The following is a 22713-nucleotide window of genomic DNA, read 5'->3' as shown; positions in this document are numbered from 1 at the left end:
ACAAATCTTTCTACTTCCTGATAGTTATTCTGAAAAGCACCAGTAGGAAGAGATTTGTTTTTGTCTACTGAATCACAGAAGTGTTTATCAAAATGTTCCACCCGATTAATCTTTAGTTTCCATTTTGACTTTCAGCATGAAATTAAAAGTGTACAAAAATGCCAATTTGAATACAAGGACTCCACTGTGGTATGATAAAGTATAAACAAATTCCTCCGGGACAATTTGTTTGGCTGCATCCTGATGATTATAGCATATAAAATGCAGCACTCTGGTCTGAGCCTGAACATTGGCATAACATAAATATCTGCAATCATTTTGAATTTTTTATTCTTGCACAGTAATACTAGACATGATCAAATAGGGGCTTACTCCTGCACCAGCTGGGAATGGGAGAGCTGCCATTGACTTCAATAGGTGTCAAATCAGACTTATAGTAATAGATAAAAATCTAATATTTTTAAACATTGTCATAAATACTGTGAAATGTCATTTCCAAGCAACCTTTGAGTTATTTGAGTTATTATGGGACAGAGCCACATAAATGGACTTAAATGAAGCCATGACAGTTTACACTAGCTAAAGATCTGTCCTCAAATATTAAACTGCCAGTTGGCTTCATAGCAGTGGTGTCGTGTTCTGCTCTCAGAAGCCCAAAAATAAATGGCAGAGAAGCTGAAATGTTCTTCCACCTAGCAGGTGGATTCATTCTAGTTACTAGTTAAGACATGTTGGCAGGGCAGTATGAAATAAGCTTCATCTGCGTGCACTATACTTGCTGTGAGTAGAAAACTTCAGTCAACACAGCACCTTTAACTAGCACTAAAACTGAGTTTGCAAAAAATACATATGTAAGCAAAATGGAGCTGTTTGTTCATCACATTCAAATTTGTTTTACTTGAAAGACTGAAGCAAAAATCTGTTTCCTTATCCACAGGTTTGTTCCGTCTCATCCACACAGCTACAGGACTAAGTAGCGTGCTCACTCTCTCTCTCTTAAGCAGAATTGAAACATTTGTTCTAGAAATACATATGTGCAATTCAATGAATAGACTTTGCAAGCTGATATAAAAGGGGAGACTAGTAGATGTTGTCAGAATTTTTTAGTTGAAACATTTTTAGACAAAAATAAAATTTTCAATGGAAAATTTTCATCTCAATCTAAATTTTCTGGTTTTTTGAAAAGCAAAAATTTATACTGAGAACTGAAAATTTACACTCAACATTGAATTGAAAATTGAAATTTGTTGGGGTTTTGGTTTGTTTTTTTCATAAAATAAATAAAATCAAAAATGTCCTGTGAAAGATAATTTGGCATTGTTTGACTAACTATAAATATTTTGAGTCTACTAACTTTGACAGTCTCTTATCAACACTGTTCTTAATTCTAATCTCACATCAATATAAATCCATAGCAACTCCATTGATATCAGTGGAGTTACACAAGAATAAACTAGTTTGAGATCAGAATCAGGGCCTTAAGAGAGCAAAAAAATTTTCTATACCTTTGCTGTGTCTTAGGGTGAATCTGTTTTTTGTTTTTGTTTTTATTCTTTATAGGATGGAATGAACATCTGCATGTTTATGCAAAACACCTTAACCAGACTCAAGAGGTAATATTTTCTCTTTCTTCTTCTCCATGAAGAAATCATGCAAGGACTGCAATGCATTTCTGGCTACATTTTCAGAAGTGGCCTCTAAATTTACATACACAGTTTATAATTGTGCAAGCTTTTGGAACCCAAAATCTCATATTTATGTGTGCAAGTTGGGTAGCAACGTGTGTGTCTCTAAATCTGATTTGCACGTACAACTCTAAGTTTTAGGTTAAAATTGCAGACCTAGATTTGGAGGGCAGGCTGAAGTCACTTTGAAAATCTGGGCCTTCACATTTTCTATAGTTAACTCAGTGGAGGCTAGTGAGCTTTCAAAAGTGGGAAGGCAAAACTTACACAGCCTACACAAGTGCGTTATTTTATTTTTTTAGGTCAGCCACTTCATGGAAGGAACATGCAGATGAGGGGTATTAGTTCACTTTTATCATTGATAGGTTTTCATACTTGGTTTTTGTTCTCTATTATTTGTAGCATCCCTTTAGAAATCAAGAAATAGCATTTCTAATGAGTCTGTGCTCTGGATTGTTTCTGTCCTTTATTTGTCATTATCATTTTTCAAGATGTCTGTTGGGGGCACTTGGAAGATAAAAAGGTTCTATATTTCCAAACGATATATGAGAGAGCATTGATATGGGTTAACTGCCAAGCTCCACGTCTTTCGGTAATCTTCCCCAGGAGATCATAGACCTGTTGTTTGTATCACAGTAGTGCCTAGAGGTCTCAGTCAGAACTGGGACTCCATTTGCGTGGATGCTATCTAATACAATCAGAATAGACAGGACAGACAAACGGTGGCATAAAGATATTATTTAACTGAAGCACAGAGAGATTAAGTGATTTACCTAAAATCTCACAGGAAGTTTGTGGTAGACCTAGGAATTGACCCCATATTTTCTGATTCCCATCTGAGTGCATTAACTACAAGACCATCCTTCTTCTCCAATAAGCTCCTTGTGCCTTGTCTCTGTGAATGCGAGACATGCAGGCATTAATGCTTCTCTAAGGGATCGCTCTTAGACATTGTTGGGGGCTGAAAATTGTTCCTACTACGGTGGTTTTATTCCCTGTCTACCCACGATGGAGAATTCTGCAGTTTATTTTTGAATCTAGGTTTCTTCTTTAACCTCACAATAAACTGCCCATCAACTCACTGAATTACGTTTAGTCTGGCAATTAGAGATAACCTATTGTGTAGAAATGTAAACTGGTATTGACCAATTGCTTCAATTTCCTGGTAGACCTCAAGTTAGTGTGATTAATGAAAGTATTACTCACCTTGAAGTAACAGTGGGACGAGACTCCCCCCAGCGGATACAGGCAGATACAGCAATCGCAAAGGCTACAAACTGCTTCTGCCCTTCAGGAGTTCTGTCAGTGAAGGGCAGTTTCATTTATGAATGAGACTCTATAGGAGACGTGCAGGCAGAGGCTGCCTAGAAACCATTCCGAATCACAGAATTATTTTGGTGTCCTAGCCACACTCCACCTCATCCAGCCCTGCCCACTTTCTGTACTCTGATGGATGACTTCAGATCAATCTAGTGTTGCTGATCCCACCACTACTTCCTAAAGGCAGAGTTTTTGCCACAGAGGCCCCATAGTACAGGCTTCTGCTGGTGGAAAAGGGAAGTGGATCAAATTCAGTATTTTTAAAAATCATCCCAGCCTTCATGTAAAGCACCCTCAACCAAAATCCTCAGGATGTTGTGATAAATGAAAGGGGGAGGTGGGGGAGAGCTCCCTTTTATGGACACCCAGCCAGCTAGTAGCTATAAAATCCCTCTTAGTAGCTGTTCTCTAATTGCTCTACCTGTAAAGGGTTAAAAAGTCTCAGTGCAATGCATAGGTAAAAGGAAGTGAGTGGGCACCTGGCCAAAAGAGCCAGTGGGAAGGCTAGAACTTTTTAAAATTGAAACAAGACTTTCCTTTTGTCTCTCTGTCTGTTCTCTCAGCGAGAGGCAGACAGGGAGCAGTTATGCTGTGAGAAGCTTGGGCCAGGTATGAAAAATTATCAGTATCATACCTAGAAATTACTCACCTAAAACTCCAGATATGTAAGTAGATCAGGAAATGTCTAGGAAGACGCGATTAGGTTTATCCCTTTTATTTCTTTATGGATTGTGGATTCCTCTGTGCTAACCCCAGGTGCTTTTGTTTTGCTTGTAACCTTTAAGCTGGACCTCAAGAGAGCTATTCTTGATGCTTAATTCTTGTAGGGTTTTTTGTTTGTTTGTTTGTTTGTTTTAAATCTAGCAAAAGCCTAAATGTATTTTCTTCTTTTTTTTATTAATAAAGTTTACCTTTTTTAAGAACAGAATTGGATTATTGTGTCCTAAGAGGTTTGGGCACATGTTGTTTAATTAGCTGGTGGCAACCGCTGATTTCCTTTGTTTTTCTTCTCAGCTGTTCCCCGGAGGGGGGCTGAAAGGACTTGAGGGTACCCCAGAGGAAGGAATTCCCAAGTGCACCTTCCTGGGTTCTCAAAGGGGTTTTGCACTTGGGTGGTGGCAGCATCTACCAATCCAAGGTCAGAGAAAAGCTGTAACCTTGGAAGTTTAATACGAGTCTGGAGCGGCAAGTATTAATTTTTAGAGTCCTTGCAGGCCCCCACCTTCTGCACTCAAAGTGCCAGAGTGGGGAATCAGCCTTGACAGATGTGCATGTTATTTTCCAAAAAAAACCCAAATGACCTTTCTGTTGTAACCGTTTCTCTTACCACCACTCCCAATGCTTGTAACCATCTGTGAGCACATTAGGTCTCCACATAACCTCATTGAGGTACTGGAGTGGACTTTTACTTGTCTCTAGGGCACTATGTGCACTTACGTGGCTAGATAAATAATTAACAATATTTTGTATAATTCGTTAGTAGATACGTTTCACGGTAGAATAGTGGGTTGTTTCACTAATGAAGGTGACTCTTCTATACTTTAAAGCCAGAAGGGACCATCGTGAACATCTAGTTTGACCTCCTGCACGTTGTAAGTCACAGAACCTCACCCACCCACTCCTGTAATAGATCCACAACTTATGGCTGAGTTATTGAAGTCCTCAAATCATGATTTAAAGACTTTAGATTACAGAGTATTTAGTTTAAACCAGGATATGACCCATTCCCCAGGCTGCAGAGGAAGGCGAAATCCCCCCAAGTTCTCTGCCAATCTGACCTGAGGGAAAATTCCTTCCCAACCCCCAAATATGGTGATCAGTTGGACCCTGAGCATGTCAGCAAGACCCACCAACCAGACACCTGGGAAAGTATTTTTTGTAGTAACTCAGAGCCCTCCCTATCTAGTGTCCTATCAGCAGCCACTGGGGATATTTGCTACTAGCAGTTGTTGATTGCCTGCAGTGACATGTGGCCTATCTCATCATACCATCCCCTCCATAAACTTATCAAGCTCAGTCTTAAAACAAGTTGGGTTTTTTGTCCCCACTGCTCCCCTTGGAAGGCTGTTGCAGAACTTCACTCCTCTGATGGTTGGAAACCTTCATCTAATTTCAAGCCTAAACTTGTTGATGGCCAATGTATATCCATTTGTTTTTGTTTCAACACTGGTGCTTAACTTAAATAACTTCTCTCCCTCCCTGGTATTTATCCCTCTGATATATTTATAGTTCAATCATATGTTCCCTAAGCCTTCTTTTGGTTATGGTAAACAAGCCAAGCTCCTTGAGTCTCCTCTTGTAAGATGGGTTTTTCATTGTTCTGATCACTCTCGTAGCCCTTCTCTGCAGATGTTCCAGTTTGAATTCAACTTTCTTAAACACAGGAGACCAGAATTGCACACTGTATTCCAGGTCTTTGAGGTCTTACTAGTGCCTTGTATAATGCTACTAACACTTCCCTGTCTCTACTGGAAATACCTCACCTGATGCATCCTAGGATTGCTTTAGCCTTTTTCATGTCCACCTTGCATTGCAAGCTCATAGTCATCCTGTGATCAACCAATACATGCAGGTCGTCTTCCTCCTCTATCACTTCCAACTGATACATCCCCAGGTTATAGTAAAAATTCTAGTTGTTAGTTCCTAAATGCATGAAATATTAAATATCATCCCATTTCTATTACTCCAGTTTACAAGGTCATCCAGATCTTCTTGTATGATATTCCGGTCCTCCTCAGTATTGGCAATACCTCCCAACTTTGTGTCATCCGCAGATTTTATCAGCACACTCCTACTTTTTGCACCAAGATGATGAATGAAAATGTTAAATAAGATTGGTCCAAAGACCAATCCTGGAGGAACTCCACTAGTAAACTCCCTCCAGCTTGACAGTTCACCTTTCAGTATGACCCGTTGTTGTCTCCCCTTTAACTAGTTCCTTATCCACCTTTCAATTCTCATATTAATCACCATCTTCTCCAATTTAACTAATAATTTCCCACGTGGAACTATATCAAATGCCTTACTGAAATCAAGGTAGATTAGATCTACTGCATTTCCTTTGTCTAAAAAATCAGTTATTCCATTAGATGCTTTGTTCTCTTGGTGTTCCAGCATGGTATAAATATTGCAGCATAAATGCAGTGATCAGTTTTGTTCTGTATACATGCACAGATTAAGAGATTGAAGGCATTTGAATGATATGACTTCTGTTTACTGAGCGCTTACTGCAGAAATATAATGCCTGAGTCCTTTCATTATTTGTACATTGGTATTAAAAATATACACTCTGGGTATAAAAATCCTTTCTGTCTTTCTCTCTTGTGTAGGCTGCCTCTGATTAGTGTTGCATTAGTTCAAGGAAAAGCTCTGGGAGGTGGAGCAGAATTTACCACCGCATGTGATTTCAGGTAGGATTAAAATCTTGTTGAATAGACTCCAGACAAGTGACAATGACTGAATGGTTGTCTCTGTGGGACATGTCATGTTTAAGGTATTATATTCCACTGCTGATCACTGCCTTACAACCCATAGGGAAATGGCTTTCTACTAATTCGCTAAAACCACCAGTTATTATAGAAATCTGAGGAATTAATAAATCCATGACATCTGCATATGGATTCCTAGACTGCACCAGGACTCATATCCGTGAACCCCAGGGCATTTGTAATTTTGCCCACTTGCTGTGTAAGTATACTAGGGTTACCATATTTGAACATTCAAAAAAGAGGAAACTCCATCGGGGGGTGTCGGCCCCGCCCACAGTCTCCCACGCTCTGCCCCTACTCTGCCCCAGGTCCCGCCCCCTCCCTGCTCGGCCCTGCCACCGCACCCCTCCTCACCCCCTGGCCCGCTGCTGGCTTGCTGTGTCCCTCCTCAGTCCCCCACCCACCGCTCGCCTCCCCCCATCTGCCACTCACCTCCTCACTCCCCTGCCAGAAACCCCCATGCCCGCCCCGAGAACCCCCGCCTGCCGCTGGCTCGCCACTTCTTGCCTCCTCACCCCCGCCCACCCACCGCTGGCTCGCTTGCCTCTTCAACCCCCACTGCCCGCCGCTGGCCTTTTCACCCCCACCCCAGGCCTGCCGCTGGATCGCCGTTCGCCTCTTCATCCTCCCTGCCCGCCACTTGCCTCCTCACCCACCCGCCAGCCACTGGCTTGCTCGCCTCTTCAACCCCCACTGCCCACCGCTGGCCTTTTCACTCTCCCCCCCTCTCCCCCCGCTCACCTACTCAACCCCCCGCTGCTCACCGCTTGCCTGTTCACCCCGTTCCACTCGCCTACTCACCCCTCCTGCCGCAGGTCCCTCTGGCTCCTAGGGTCAGGGGCAGCCGAGGGGTCTCCATGTGCTGCGCCTGCCACAAGCGTGAGCTCCGTGGCTCCCATTGGCTGGGAAAAGCGCCAATGGGAGCTGCTGGAGCTGCAGAGCGCAGCTTGCAGGCGCCGGCAGCGCGCAGAGAGCCCTCCGCCCCCCCCAACCCGACCCGACCCTAAGAGCCAGAGGGACCTGCCGGGGGGCGAGGTGGGGAGTCCCGGTGGTGCTTACCTGGGGCAGCTCCTGGGAAGCATCCAGCAGGTCCCTCTGGCTCCTAGGGTTGGGTTGGGGCGGCGGGGGGGCGGAGGGCTCTCTGCCCGTTGCTGGCGCCTGCAAGCCCCGCCCCCGCAGCTCTGCTTGGGCAGGAGGGAGCTGGTGTAGCACACAGAGACCCCCTCCGCCTCTGTGCCTAGGCGCCGCCCACACTGCAGGCTCCTGCCGGCCGGCGGGCGCCGGGAGCTGCCCAGGAAGTGCCGCCAGCCCCGGGACTTTGTTAGGGTTACCATATGTCTGTATTTTCCCGGACGTTTTTAGATATTTAAAAATTCCTCCCGGATGGTGATTAAAGAACTAAAAAGCCGGACGTGTTCGGGAAAATACGGATGTATGGTAACCCTAAAGTATATCATGTGTGGAAGAGAGGTTTGGGTTTCCCGACATTAGAAAGAGGAGAGATGCTTTACATAGTAGTTCCAGACTGCAGATCCTGATGGGGTGGGGGGAAAACATAACCACCAGTGAAGCCAAGCCAAGCATCCCACACTGGGCAAACAAGGGAGCACCTTTTTATTCACTTGATGGGAACAGATATTTGTGAACAGGATGCTACCTCAGTATTATGCAGACTACAACACATTTTGGGGTAAAAAAAGCTCAGCCTTTAGTGCTTCTTCTGCCACATGATCTCTCTCATCTGCACTCTGTCTGTTACTCAGTGAATACCCTCAGATACGCCGCTGCAGTGACTTTAACCATTAATCCTCTACATTACAGAAGGGTTAGCTCTAACTTCCTGTTCAGGGCTTATTCTTTCACCCGCTCACTTCCCTGGTCCTTCTCACATGAACAGAGAGCAAGAATACCCGAAGTCCGAAGGTGCAAACAATTGAATGTTTATTGGGGTGAACTTCCAGCAAGCATGATTCCAGTTTCCTTCTTTAGTGTCCCCCTTCCCAGCTCTGACACCACAGAGCCTTGCCTGTGTCCCTGTTCCCATTCCCCGCCCTTAGCAAAACATGATTCCAATTCCCCCACCCTCATTCCCTGTTCCCATTTCCCCCCTTTACTTCCTGATTGACTGCAGACTATATAGTAAAACTTGAGTTCTGCTTAGCTATACCTTTACCAATCATTTTACTGAAATTTAACTAACCAATCCTAACATACAGCAACATGATCATTTAACCAATTAACACTTCCCTTCCCTGATTTGTAAGTGTGATGAGTGCCACATTGCGTATCACCTTACGTCCCTACCTAGCAGCTGAATTTTTGTACCCTAAAAATGAACCCAAGCTGAGGAATCCAGTTGCCATAAGTAAAAGGAATTTGCTAAGTCCCCATTTCTTTTTAATGTTATATGAAAGGTTACATCCAGGGTTGTTTTTTAAGCACTTGTTTCCTGGACTGTACCACTGGGGAGCTGCATACAGTTTTTGGTGCATCAGTATTGGAAAGATGCCAGTAGCTGGAATTCAGGGGATAGCAAATGAGGCTCCAGTCCTGCAAGCTGTGCAGGGGTCTGTCAGCATGGAGCAGTCTGCAGGAGCAGGGCTTTAATTATTAAGAGGCTGAAGGCAGAGTGGGGACTGAGAGACTAAAATAACTGTATATTTGTCATTAAGTTAAATGATGTTTAACAGGGATGTGAAAACAGTTTGCTGGCATTAGGAGTCAAGAGATAACACAGGTGGCTCCCTCTGAAATCAGTGGGAATTATCCATGTGCAGCTAAAGGAAGAAAGACATAAATGCCTAAATGGAGGGGCTTAGGACAGTCCAGAGAGGCACTTATAAGCAAAGGTAATGGTATAAAAATGAGCAAAGGAAAATATATGCTGGATATTAGAAAGCACCTCCTGGCAATCAGTTCTATGAGAATTTAGAATAGCCTCCCAGAGGAAAAGGTGGAAGCCATTTCAGTTAAGCCACTTGAAATTAGAATAAACCATGTCTTTATAAGTATCTATACAGCTCTTAAAAAAATGAGACCCCAGTTCTGAATATTTGACATATAAAACATTAACAGGAGCATACACTTAAGAGGACCTAAGATAAGGTTTTTTTTTTTCCTTATATCAATGGATCTATAAATGTACCTGCTTTAAATATCCTTAACCTTAATTTGGTACTCTGAACAATATGTAATATAAGTAAGTCCCATCTGGTAGTACAGAATGCATCTTTTGGCTTTCTAAAAACAATTTAATATTCTCTAGTCTTACTGCAGCGATGCAGTTTTGACACACTGTACAATTATAATCACCGTCAAGTAGTTTCTGTTTATATGAAGTGGGCAGCTGGAATTCCTTTCATATTCTGCCATAATTCTCCTGATAGCTGTAACTGTGGATCCATCTTCCATCACTTTCCAACACCCCAATCCAGTACCAATGCAGGAGCACCAGTTGGGATTTTAATTAATAACAAAGGCAAGATCTTGATTGGGGTAGGAGGAGAGAGAGAAACAGAATCTACTGCAGATACTCCTCTGGAGTTCTCTCATGGGAAGAAAATCTAAGGGAAAAAGTGGTTCAGTAGAGTTGGCAGCTTCTCTAAGAGACAATATTAAAGGCACAACTGCAAACTAGCTCGATGTAAAGGAAAGCTGGGAAGAACAATAAGAGGCCAATATGGCTCCATCAAGAGCTCTTTAATTACCTGAAAATCAGAAAGGAATCCTACAGAAAGTGGAACCATGGACAAATTGCTGAGGAGGAGTAAAAGAATAGTATAAACATGTAGGGACAAAATCAGAAAGGCTATGGTACAAAATGAGTTACACCTAGCAATGAACATAAAAGGCAAAAATAATTTTTAAAAAAATACGTTAGGAGCAAAAGAAAGATGAAGGAAAGTGTGTGCCCTCTACTTAGCGGGGAATGAGAGTTAATAACTGATAACATCAAGAAAGCTGAAGATTTTAATGCCTGTTTTGCATCAGTCTTCACTAAAAAGGTTAATACTGATCAGATACTCAACAATTAATATTAACAACAAGGGGAAAGAACGCAAGCCAAAATAGGGAAAGAACAGGTTAAAGAATATTTATATAAGTTAGCTGTATTCAAATTGGTAAGACCTGATGAAATTCATCCTGGGGTACTTAGGAAACTTGTTGAAACAATCTCGGAACCGTTAGCAATTATGTTTGAAAACTCATGGAGGACTGGTAAGATCCTAGAGGACTGGACAAGGGCAAACATAGTACCTATCTTTAAAAGGGGAAAGATTCGAGGAATTATAGACCAGTCAGCCTAACTTTAATACCTGGAAAGATACTGTAACAAATTATTAAATAATCAATTTGTAAGTGCCTACAGAAAAATAGGGTTATAAGGAATAGCCAGCATGGATTTGTCAGGAACAAATCATGCCAAACCAACCTAATTTCCTTCTTTGACAAGGATACTGGCCTAATGGATGGGGGGGGGGGGGGAGGCAGTAGATATGATATATCTTGTTTATTAGTAAGGTTTTTGAGACAGTCCCACGTGACGTTCTCCTAAGCAAACAAGGGAAAAGCTGTCTAGATGAAATTGCTATAAGGTGGTTGTACAACTGGTTGAAAGATCATACTCAAAGAGTTGTTATCAATGGTTCACTATCAAACAGGGAGGCCATATCTAGAGGGGTCCTGCAGGGATCAGTCCTGGGATGATTTGGATGATGGAATAGAAAGTATGCTTATAAAATTTGCAATTGATACCAAGCTGGGAGGGGTTGCAAGCACTTTGGGGGACAGGATTAGAATTCAAAATAACCTTGACAAATTTGCAGAATTTGTCTGCAATCAACAAGAAGAAATTCAATAAAGATGAGTGCAAAGTACTTCAGCTAGGAAGGAAATATCAAATGCAAAACTACAAAATGGGGAATAATTAGCTCAATGGTAATAATGAAAAGGGTCGGGGGTTTAGAGTAAATCACAAATTGAATATGAGTCAACAGTGTGGTGCATTTGTGAAAAAGGCTAATATAATTCTGGCAGGTATTAACGGTTGTGTTGTATGTAAGACAAAGGAGGTAATTGTCCCACTCTAGTTGGCACTGGTGAGGCCTCCTGGAGTTTTGTGTCTAATTTTGGGCGACATGCTTTAGGAAAGAGGTGGACAAATTGGAGAGAGGCCAGAGGAGAGGAACAGAAACGATAAAAGGTTTAGAAAACCTGACCTATGAGGAAAGGTTTTTAAAAAAACGGCATGTTTAGTGTTGAGAAAAGAAGATTGAGGTGAGACCTGATAAGTCTTCAAATGTATTAAGGGCTGTTATAAAGGGGGTGGAGATCAATTGTTCTCCATGTCCACTGAAGGTGGGACAAGAAGTAATGGGCTTAATCTGCAGCAAGAGAAATGTAGGTTATATATTAGGAAAAACTTTTTAGTATAAGGGTAGTTAAGCTCTGGAATAGGCTTTCAAGGGAGGTTGTGGAATCCCCGTCCATACAGGTTTTTAAGAACAGGTTGGCCAGATACCTTTCGGGGATGATCTGGGTTTATGTGGTCCAAGAGGGCTGGAGTTGATGACTTCTCAAGGTCCCTTCCAGCCCTACATTTCTATGATTTCATGATTCTGTGATATTGGGGGTGAAATACTGGCTTCACTGAAGTCAGTGGCAAAACCTGGGTCAAAGAGTCACTTAAGGACATTGAAAACTAAGAGCTTTATTCATTTTCTCAAGTAAACTACCTGTTCCTCCTCCCCCTTTTTTTTTTTAAGTTATAGCACTTGGCATTTGTACAAGCTAAAACTGAAAGTTGCAAAGCTGTTTCCATTTTCAAAGTTACTGAAACATTCACTACTCAACTAAATTTTTCTCTGTATGTTGTCTATCCAAAGGCCTTGTGTACACATACAAGTTGTACCACTTAAAGTATACCAGTATAGTTAACGTGGAACAACCCCCTAGCGTGGATGCAGTTATAGCAGTATAAAGGTGCTTATGCTGGTATAGCTTTTTCCAGTAGGGAAGGGGAAAAAGCTATGCCAGTATAAGGCACCATTATACTGGTATAACAATGTCCACACTACGGCTGGTACGGGTTAACTATTTCAGTTAAAAAAAAAAAAAAAATCACACCCCTAACCAACGTAGTTATATTGAAACAAAAATAGTTTTTAGACCAGGCCTGATGTTGGTTTCTGAAGATTGAACAAAATCCCTTCATCTTTTTTATGTGGTGGAAACTCAGGAAAATAAATAATTTTATCACTATAATATGAAACAAAATTCTAGTGTCCCCTCACTATTGTTTTAAACTGAATTACCTCAAATATATATGTGTATGTGTGTGTGCACATGCATGTGCTCATTGGGCATCAAAGATTTTTAGTTTAGTCTAATGAAGCTGGACTTTTTGTGACATTATTGCACATTTTCTCTAGCCAATTTGACAGGCCTGGAGGTTGCTGTTCCCAAACCCTAGCTGAGTCAATGTGCATTTGCAATTTTACATAAGATTGTAGCACTCATTGAAAAATACGAATGATTATCTATTGTCGAATCACCTAAAAGCCCTGATCAATGCATTTTACAAAAAACATGCAAAATGAAGACAAGTCGCTGTCCCAGTACTGCAGAGACTTAAGCGCATGCTTATTTTAAGCGCTATTCATAAAGTAAAGCACAAATTTTACAGGATTGGGGCCCTTGAAAGCGAATGATCTATGATTATGACACGATGCATCAGGTGGATAAACAGACAAAATGGAGGTAGGGTGAGAGACAAGCTAATAGTAAAGACATGACAGTTTGCACAAATTAGTAGTCCCTAGAAACATAATCGCTGCCTTAAGCAGCAACAGCGAGTAGCAATTTGTAAGCACCATAGTTCCTGTCTTTCATTGACTTTAATGGGAGTTAGGAGTTTAATCTGCTGAAGAACTTTTGGAAATCCCAGTAGCCACCTACCTGCATCCTTAGGCACCCAGACACCTTTGGAAATCTAGCCCTAAATCGCTTTTGAAAATGGGTTCCTATGTCACTAGGCATTTTTGAAAATTTTGCCCCATCTTATTTCCTTCCCTAACACACACACACCGCCCCCCAAAGATACTGCAGTCATAATGTAGATAGATGTGCCAGTGCCCTGTTAATCCAACCTCAGAGAAACTGTCTTCAGACAGATGTCAGCAACAGCAAAGGTCGGAAATCTCCCATCCTCATAACATTGACCTGAATTTGGTGAAAAAGTCTAATTGTGATCATTTAAATGCAAACATTACTAGGCACCACCCAATTCTTTTCATTTTGTAAAAGAAATAAAGGAAATTAAACAATTAAAACAATTGTTTAATATAACATTCATATTGCACAATTAAAATTACAAGGAGCCCAGTTGTAATGCCATTACTTTGGGTGAGCAGTATCTTACCTCATAAATGATACCGTTGATTTAAAGAGAGACTTACTTGCCGAGTGATCCGTCTCTTCTGTGTGAGTGATAGTGACAGAATCTGGCCCATAGCAGGAAAAAAATAATGCTAATATCTTATTAACAATGTTAAATCAGCCAAGTTCCATGTATACGGTGTTTTTTATTCCTGTATTTCTTGTGAAATATGTAGCTTAATGTATTATTGTTTATGGTATAAAATGTGCACCATAAAACATAATTCTTTGCTCCTAAGAAAGCTATAAAGACATTAGTATTCTGAAGCAAGCTCTTCCAAGAGTAGGTTTCATAATGTTAGAACACACTAAATTAGCTTCTTTGGAAACTTTTTGCCTTGTGTAAGGATTTCAGCTTGTATTTCTATCAGAATCAGCGTTTAGGTAAACAAGATGCTTTTTATTTGAAATAGTAGCTCTTTTCACAAGGCAGAACATGACATGAATTTAACAAAGAGCATTCACATATTCATGAGCTCTTCTTGGGAAGTCCAGGCTGACAAAGTATTTTTAACCAGATGCAGTACATTTCCTAGGGGAGGGTTGGGGGCCAAAAATATCCAAAAAATCAGTGGACATTTTCAGGAAAAGGAAAGTTGGTTAAATCTAGGCATGGGTTCTGGTAACTTTAGCTGTTTGTTTAATATTCCATAGGTCAGGTGATTTATTTTAACCATGTACATATTCTTAAAAAGTCAGTGCACAATTTTAAAATTTCACTGAACATCAATGCATCACAGCACATTTTTAAAAAACCCTAAGAGCTTTGTTAGTACAATTTTCTGACAGATTTTCAAAGAGCCAGTTTATAGCGTTAGAAGTTTGATTCTTCAGAGTTTCAGGAAGCATTTTCCTCAAAATGTTGTTATTTTCCTTGGTCTAGTGCATTTGACTGCTACTTAAATAATCACAGCAGTATTAAGGATGGGATTTTTTCCCCCTGAACTACCAGTATTCATTTAATTTTGTTGTAAGCAGGTTAAATGCCCATTTTGCTTGGAACAGTTTATACACACATTGTCTAGAGTTCCAATATATTCCATTCTCAGAGTTTGGTTTTAATAACAGCAAAACATAAACTTCATTCTACATTTTCTTTCCAAGCTTGGTTGTTCCTAGGGCTTTACCTTAGTACTAGTTCCTTTTGCCTCAGAAAGAGAGTCATGGTTGGAGCTAATGAGATCCACTTGGCAGCATGAATCAGCTGTAATTACTACGAATTCATAACTCCGACTCCTCCTATAATCATCTTTGTCTGAAAATCTGCCTATGAGTGCCTTTGCCATGTTGGTTATATACACCATTGCCTCAGGTTTCAGAGTGGTAGCCGTGTTAGTCTGTATCAGCAAAAACAACAAGGAGTCCTTGTGGCACCTTAGAGACTAACACATTTATTTAAGCATAAGCTTTCGTGGGCTAAAACCCAGTTCATCGGATCCATGCAGTGGAAAATACAGGAGCAGGTATAAATACATGAAAGGATGGGGGTTGTTTTACCAAGTGTTAGGTCAGTCTAACGAGATAAATCAATTAACAGCAGGATACCAAGGGAGGAAAAATAACTTTTGAAGTGGCAAGAGAGTGGTCCACTACAGACGTTGACAAGAAGGTGTGAGTAACAGTAGGGAGAAATTAGTATTGGGGAAATTAAGTTTAGGTTTAGGTCATTACATAGGGGTTGTAAGAACAGTTAACTTAAACTGTAACATGAATGACAGGTTTCAGAGTAGCAGCCGTGTTAGTCTGTATCCGCAAAAAGAACAGGAGTACTTGTGGCACCTTAGAGACTAACGAATTTATTTGAGCATACGCTTTCGTGGGCTACAGCCTACTTCATCAGATGCATAGAATGGAACACATAGAAAGAAGATATTTATACATACATACATACATAAATATCTTCTTTCTGTGTGTTCCATTCTATGCATCCGATGAAGTAGGCTGTAGCCCACGAAAGCGTATGCTCAAATAAATTCGTTAGTCTCTAAGGTGCCACAAGTACTCCTGTTCTTCTTGTAACATGAATGTGATTTCTCATGTTGGCAGTAAGCCTAGCACTTTGACCTGGATGTTTAGAAGAAGTGCCCAAAACATTCTGTACTTGGGACTGTCAGGTAGAACTTTTTTTTTTTCTTTTTTTCTTTTTTTTGGGGTGGCGGGGGAGGTTCTTGAATATCATTTTAACTTATTTAACTTTTGATAATGAGGCTATTACTTTAATCACTGATAGAATTTATGAGGACTATACTGTCCTGTTGGTTTATTAAAATAGTAGCTGAGACCTATCCCTTTTTTTCAAGACTCTAGATTTCAGTTGCTCACCTTTGTGAGTTGTATATTGCAAGCAGGAGAGAACCTGAGTTTGCAGAACCTTCTGTTCATTGACCTAAAATTTGGGATTGTAGAACTACTTGTAGAGCTTGCAGTTAAAAATATCCATGGGTGTGAGGTAGGTTTGCTGAAGGCTTTTAAAAATATATATCTTTGTAAATTAAACTTTTGGCATAGTTTGATTTTGAGTGGTTACCATTATCATTTTCTGCCAAATGAATATTTGTGACCAGAAGATTTTCAAGAAGAGCAAAGTTGGTTTTGCCTTTTTTTTTTCTCAATAATACCAGCATTCTCCTTAGATAATCAGCAAAACTCTGTAGCAGAAACCTTTTGTATATCAACATTACAATATTTTCACAGTAGAATTCTCACTTGGTGTTGCAAGTAAAATGGACCTGCTTTGCTTCCTGTCATCCCCAATGGTGAAGCAGCAATTGTTGTAATGCATAATTTCCTTATTCCTTCTCCACACTGAGCAGAAACACAAAGGACTCTCCATTTGTGTTCTCCAGACAGAAGAGGTAGGAGGTTTATTCATATAGTTGAGCATTTGTGGGAAAGAGCAGGGAAGTCAGAGCTGTCAGACATCCGTAGTATTGCTGCAGTTTGAAAACCTGCTAAATGTTAATACCTGGGAGCTGTTAATTGGCCCATAATTTGAATGTATAATCAAGGGTTTTGTATCCCTTTAGAAACCTATCTAATTATTCAATTAAAACTGAAAAGAAGGTGAAATTGTGACTCACTTTCTTTAGGATGAATCTCATGCAGTTATCTGTTGTGAGAAGAAGGGTCAATCTTGATAGATTGAGTGTAGGGTTATATGGTCAAACTTCAGCAAAATCTGTGGGTGGTTAGATAATCTCTCTACAGAATACCAGGATAATGAATTGAAAGTGCAGGTAGGACAAAGAGACTGAAGGAACACAGCAACATGCAGGTGTAGAAGGAATAATTTGTCCCAATTTGCTTTTTAAAGGAGACTCTTACCCTGGAGGGTTGAATTCTGACAGCATCTCGACCTCTGTCATTAAAATCAGAGTGAAGGTTGCAAGCTGCTGATCAAATGCTTTGCTGACTAGATGAATTATTTTAGTGTAGTACTGCATATTTGTATAACATGTTTCCTGGTGCACACTGCTACTTCAAAATTGATCAAAGACTCCAAAAATCACTGGATTATAAATTTCTTGTCCTGAGGTAAAATTTCATATAAAACATTCTAGGTAATGTAACCACAGAGGGCTTTTTAATTGTTTTTGTAAGTAAACGGCCCCAGTAATCTGAGTATAGCATTCCCTGGGCCAGCTATATGACAAGGGAAGCGTTACCAGCCAGACCAGCATTCTAATGGCAGAATATCTTGCTGTGATGCAGGGGAGTCAGATTTAGTCCTTAGCTGGACTACTCCCATTTTGGACGGGCAGGGGCTGGGGATACTCCAGAAAAAATACTCCACCTATGGCAAAAGAAACACCTCACACAGCTCTTGAATAATCCCAACCCACTTGGCCGATGCTCAGAGCAGCAAGAGGAATGCCATTGCTTTAGAGGCAAGGGCTGACTTTGTATGAAAGTTTTCAACTCCAGCCCTCTTCCCTTCTGTACGTGTGACATGCGCCCCTGCAGCAAGGAAGATATGTTGACTCCAACAAGAGCATGACCTCACAGGGAAGCTGTAGTGAAATAGCTATTCCACACTAGCTTTCCATGTGGCCACTCTTATTCCTCATCATTAAACACCTTTTTGCTTTAGCTTAATCCACTTCCAAATTGGATTAACCTTTGTGCTTATGACCTGCTGTCAGGGTTGTCTCAGGTATCTCCCAGACCAGGAACAATGGCTCCAATTCAAGTGAAAGCATCTTGGAACAATGGAATGACTGAAGCATAGGGAAATCAGACCAACCAAGTTTATTCGCAGAATGAAAGAACAAAGAATTCAGGTGGTAACACTGGTTCTTAAAAGCCACAGAACCTGAGGCTTGGTCTACCCCACATAGGGCAAATCTATGCATTACATCAGTGCAGCTGCGCCTCTGGTGAAGACACACTATGCCGATGGGAGAGCACTCTCCCCTCAGCATAATTACTTCACCTCGGCGAGAAACACAAGCTATGTTGGCGGGGGAGTGGCACTGGTGTGGATAGCACAAAACTTGCATCACTTGAGGACGGGGGGGGGGGGGGCGGCTTTTTCACACCCCTGAGCAACGTAAGTTAGATCAACTTAAGCAGTAGTGTAGACCTCCCGTACTTACTTTGGTATACTATGTCATTCGGGGGTGTGAAAAATCAACCTTAACCCCCTGGCTTCTCCTGCCAACATAGCTACCACCTCTCATGCTCCAGCCCTGGAGCACCCACGGGAAAAAAATGGTGGGTGCTCAGCACCAACCAACAGCCCCCTGATCAGCTCCTCCCCCGCCCCCCAGCACCTCTTGTCCACCGGCAGCCCCACTGATCAGCGCCTGCCCCTCTCCCCAGCACCTCCCGCAAGCCGGTGATCAGCTGTTCAGCGGCGTTCAGGAGGAGCTGGGGGGGGGGAGGAGTGAGAGTGGGGTGCGCTTGGGGAAGGGGGTGGAATGGGGCAGGAAGAGGCAGAGCGGGGGTGGGAAGGGGTGGAGTGGGGGCGGGGCCTGGTACGGAGCAAGGGGAGCACCCCCCAGCACATTAGAAAGTTGGTGCCTTGGCGGGAGAGCTGTCTCCACTCTGCTTAGAGTGGCTTCACCAGTGCATCTGCGCTGATGCAAATTTGCAGTATAGACCTGCCCTGAGATACTCAGAGGGGCTCACAGATGCACGGGCAGCTTGGGCAGGACAGAGGAATTGAGTGGCATGCTTTTGTAGTAGAGGGGTCTTTTTATCTCTGGGGCCAGCGAAGGAGGAAGGAAACAGGTTGCAGAGCGGGGGGGGGGGGGGGGGGAAGAGAGACTCCATGATTCAGAGGAGAAACTTTGAGCAGGAGTGGGGATCCTGCTCCTTAGAGGACCCTGAACTAAGCCTGAAGAATGTAGGGTTACCATACATCCATATTTTCCCAGACATGTCCCGCTTTTTGGTTCTTAAATCACCGTCCAGGAGGAATTTTTAAATATCTATAAATGTCCAGGATTTTGCCACATCGGTCGGGACGCCCTTTGTCCCGATATCGGGGACCGCTCACCTCACCGCGTGCACCAAAGTCCCAGGGCTGGTGGCGCTTCCTGGGGCAGTTCCCGGCGCCCGCCCGCCTGCAGTGTGGCCCTTAGGCACAGAGGCGGAGAGGTTCTCCGCGTGCTCCACTGGCTCCTCCTGCCCAATCAGAGCTGTGGGGGCAGGGCTTGCAGGCGCCGGCAGCAGGCAGAAAGCCACCCGCACACCCCACCCCACCCCGACCCAACCCAACCCAACCCAACCCTAGGAGCCAGAGGGACCTGCTGGATGCTTCCCGGGAGCTGCCCCAGGTAAGCACCGCCGGGACTCCCCATCTCACCCCCCCAGCAGGTCCCTCTGGGTCTTAGGGGGGAGGAGTAGGGCAGGGCAGAGGGCTCTCTGCGCGCTGCCGGCGCCTGCAAGCCGCGCTCCGCGGCTCCAGCAGCTCCCATTGGCGCTTTCCCCATCCAATGGGAGCCACGGAGCTCGCGCTTGTGGCGGGCGTAGCAAGTGGAGACCCCTCGGCTGCCCCTGATCCTAGGAGCCAGAGGGACCTGCAGCAGGAGGGGTGAGTAGGCGTGCGGGGCGGGGTGAAGAGACGAGCAGTGAGCCAGCAGCGGGTGGGGGGGTGAGTAGGTGAGCCGTGGTGGTGGTGAAGAAGCGAGTGGTGAGGGAGCCAGTGGCTGGCGGGTGGGCGGGGAGGGTGAGGAGGCCATATCACTTTTTCTTATATATTCTCAATATAGACATGTAGCGCACAGCATATATAACAGGATAATAACACATTAATACAACGCAAGTTGGTAGATACTGGTGCAAATACCCCACCCGTGGAATGTCCTCTTTTTTGAATGTTCAAATATGGTAACCCTAGAAGAATGCTGAAGAGTGGTGAGGAAACTGAGGCAGGGAAATGCGTCCAGAAGTTTCATTGTTTTGTCTAGATCAGAATATTCCTTGTGCTAGCTATAGTAAAGATTGATTGTTTTTAATTCTTACAGAGCCTGTCTGTTTGCTTCAACTATCATGTGTCCCTGAAAAGGTGACCTATAAACCCAGAGTGCCCTTGAGGTTGGAGCTCTGGGAAAGGGTGAACTCAAGCTACTGGGGAGTCTGGGGGGTCAGCACTGGCCTTGGGCAATTGGGCCATGTCGTCCCATTTGCACAAAAGGGTAACAGTGAGCATGTAACCAGGAAGTGTGCCATAGAGGCCAAGAAAAGACAGTGCTGCAGCCTAGTTAGATCGTGGGAAGCATAAGATCAAACAGGCCGAGTATGGTTGGACCCAAACACAGTAGTCTGGTGAGTATCCAGCAAAGGGAATTTTACCAGGGCTCTGTGACAGCAGCCAAAGGATATAGGGTCTGATTTCCAACTTATAGAGGTGCTGAGCGCTCACAACTCCAGCTGAAGTCAGTGGGAGCTCAAGCCCATGGTGCTTAGATAGGAGATTCCAGGTACAAGATGCTTAAGCGGATAGACAATATATGTAATTAGCACGCTATCCAGTTATACTTTACTGTTGGGATAAAAAACAGTAAACATTGCTCAACTCTAATGTTGTTTATATAAATCACATGTAGAGATTAACACTGAATATTTTTTTCTCACTGATAGGTTAATGACTCCAGGAAGCGAGATTAGATTTGTCCACAAGCAAATGGGTTTAGTACCAGGCTGGGGTGGAGCTGCCAGGCTAGTACAAATCGTTGGCAGTGGCGCTGCCCTGAAGCTGCTAAGTGGTGCTTTCAAAGTGGATCCTCAGAGCGCAGTACATCTCGGGCTGGCTGAGGAAACTTTGCCGTCTTCAGATGAAACCAGATCTTTAGAAGAAGCCCAAGCATGGCTAAATCAATATACAAAGGGTCCGGCCGAAGTGATTCAGGCTGTGAAAAAGGTGGTCACAGCAGGAAGAGAGCGACAGTTCGAAGCTGCTTTACGGGCAGAGAAGGACATTTTTGGAACCGTTTGGGGTGGGCCTGCCAATTTGCAGGCCTTCGCTCAAAGCACAAAACACAAATGATTAACTGTCAATGCATAAGAAAAATGTTTTTGATCTTTTGCAAACAAAGCCTCCACTAAAGCAGGCGTTTATTTGATCCATTTAAGAATTTGTTCATTTAAACTGGCACTAACATTCCTAGCTTGCATATCATGGAACCATATTTGGTGTGCTACCACAGAGAGAAATCCCCAGTGGATCCTTTGCTGTTCTAATCACAGGTAGAATGGAAATCAGTGAAATTAAAGGTAAATTCTGTTTTGGGAATTGAACTGTTACCCTCTCAGAATGGGGTTGAAGACTATATTCTTGTTTTGTTTTGAATTATTCGCTTGTGAAGGTGCTAGGTTGACTGCACTAGAAATAAAGCCTATTCATCAACCGAACAAGTGCATCCCAAGCAGGAAAGTACACTTCCCCCCAACTTGCTGTCAATGTGCCTCAAGGCAGTTTTGGTGGGACCACCACTAAGGTGACAGGGACGTTTATTTTCCGTCTTCAATCAATTCTTGGCCTCTCTGCTGAGAATGCAAACCAGGACGCTAATTGGTAGTGATGGTTTTTAGAGGTGAAGGACTCCACTAGCACAAATAACTTCAAATAAGACAGCAATTTTTGCTTTCTGTTGGCATTCTTTGGAATTCCAGCGTTTGCTTTTGGGAATTGTTGTTTAACTTGCCCCTGTTCATAACTTTCTTGTGATTAATTTTTCATTACTTTTCATAAAGAAAAAAATAATAAAAAATACATAATTGTAAATGACTTACAGCTTATATACATCACCCAATACTGCACATTTCACGGGATTGCCAATAGAATTATGCGGTTACACAACTTTACAACTTGTCAAAGCTGCAATACAAAATCAGACAATGTTACACAGACATAAGCTGTTAGAGTGGAGGTAATAATAATAATTAATAATAAAAGATGTACACAAATAGGGGAGAAAGGGAGGGAGGAATGGGGAGGTGGGAAATGGGAGGGGAACAGTGGAGACGTCAGGTGGAAAGGAAGTCTGATATTATTTGAGCTATCTCAGTATTCTGTATCCAAATGTATCTAGAAATGGGGGACGAATTTCAAATTCATATCATTGCTCTCTACATCTATAAGCTTTCTTATTCTTATACATATATATTCTTTCTTTCACTACTCAGCCAGGTCAAAATATCACTGCTCTAATCTGGGTATAAGCCTATTCCATTCTTATAAAACCATCTGCTTCGTAATCATTGCAGTCCTCAAGAACCAAAGTGTTTGTGGTGGAGTTCAACCCAGCATAGCAGGTACATAACCTAGGATATAACTT

At 42.6% G+C, this 22713-nt stretch overlaps 1 protein-coding gene across 1 annotated transcript in view; it reads left to right on the top strand.

Annotated features, from left to right (window-relative positions):
• The window catches only part of ECHDC1 (ethylmalonyl-CoA decarboxylase 1), a 54060-nt gene extending 32569 nt beyond the window's left edge, over positions 1-21491 (top strand). Inside the window, exons 4-6 of the mRNA XM_065401895.1 lie at positions 1561-1613; positions 6335-6415; positions 21017-21491. Coding sequence (XP_065257967.1) covers positions 1561-1613; positions 6335-6415; positions 21017-21422 — 540 coding nt within the window. The 3' untranslated portion in view covers positions 21423-21491. The remainder of the gene's footprint in view (positions 1-1560; positions 1614-6334; positions 6416-21016) is intronic.
• The last annotated feature ends 1222 nt before the right edge of the window (positions 21492-22713 follow it).

Source organism: Emys orbicularis, chromosome 3 (assembly GCF_028017835.1).
Source record: "Emys orbicularis isolate rEmyOrb1 chromosome 3, rEmyOrb1.hap1, whole genome shotgun sequence".
NCBI classification, from domain to species: Eukaryota; Metazoa; Chordata; order Testudines; family Emydidae; genus Emys; species Emys orbicularis.
Note: the sequence above shows the minus strand (reverse complement) of the source record. Positions and strands in the feature narration are given on the sequence as shown.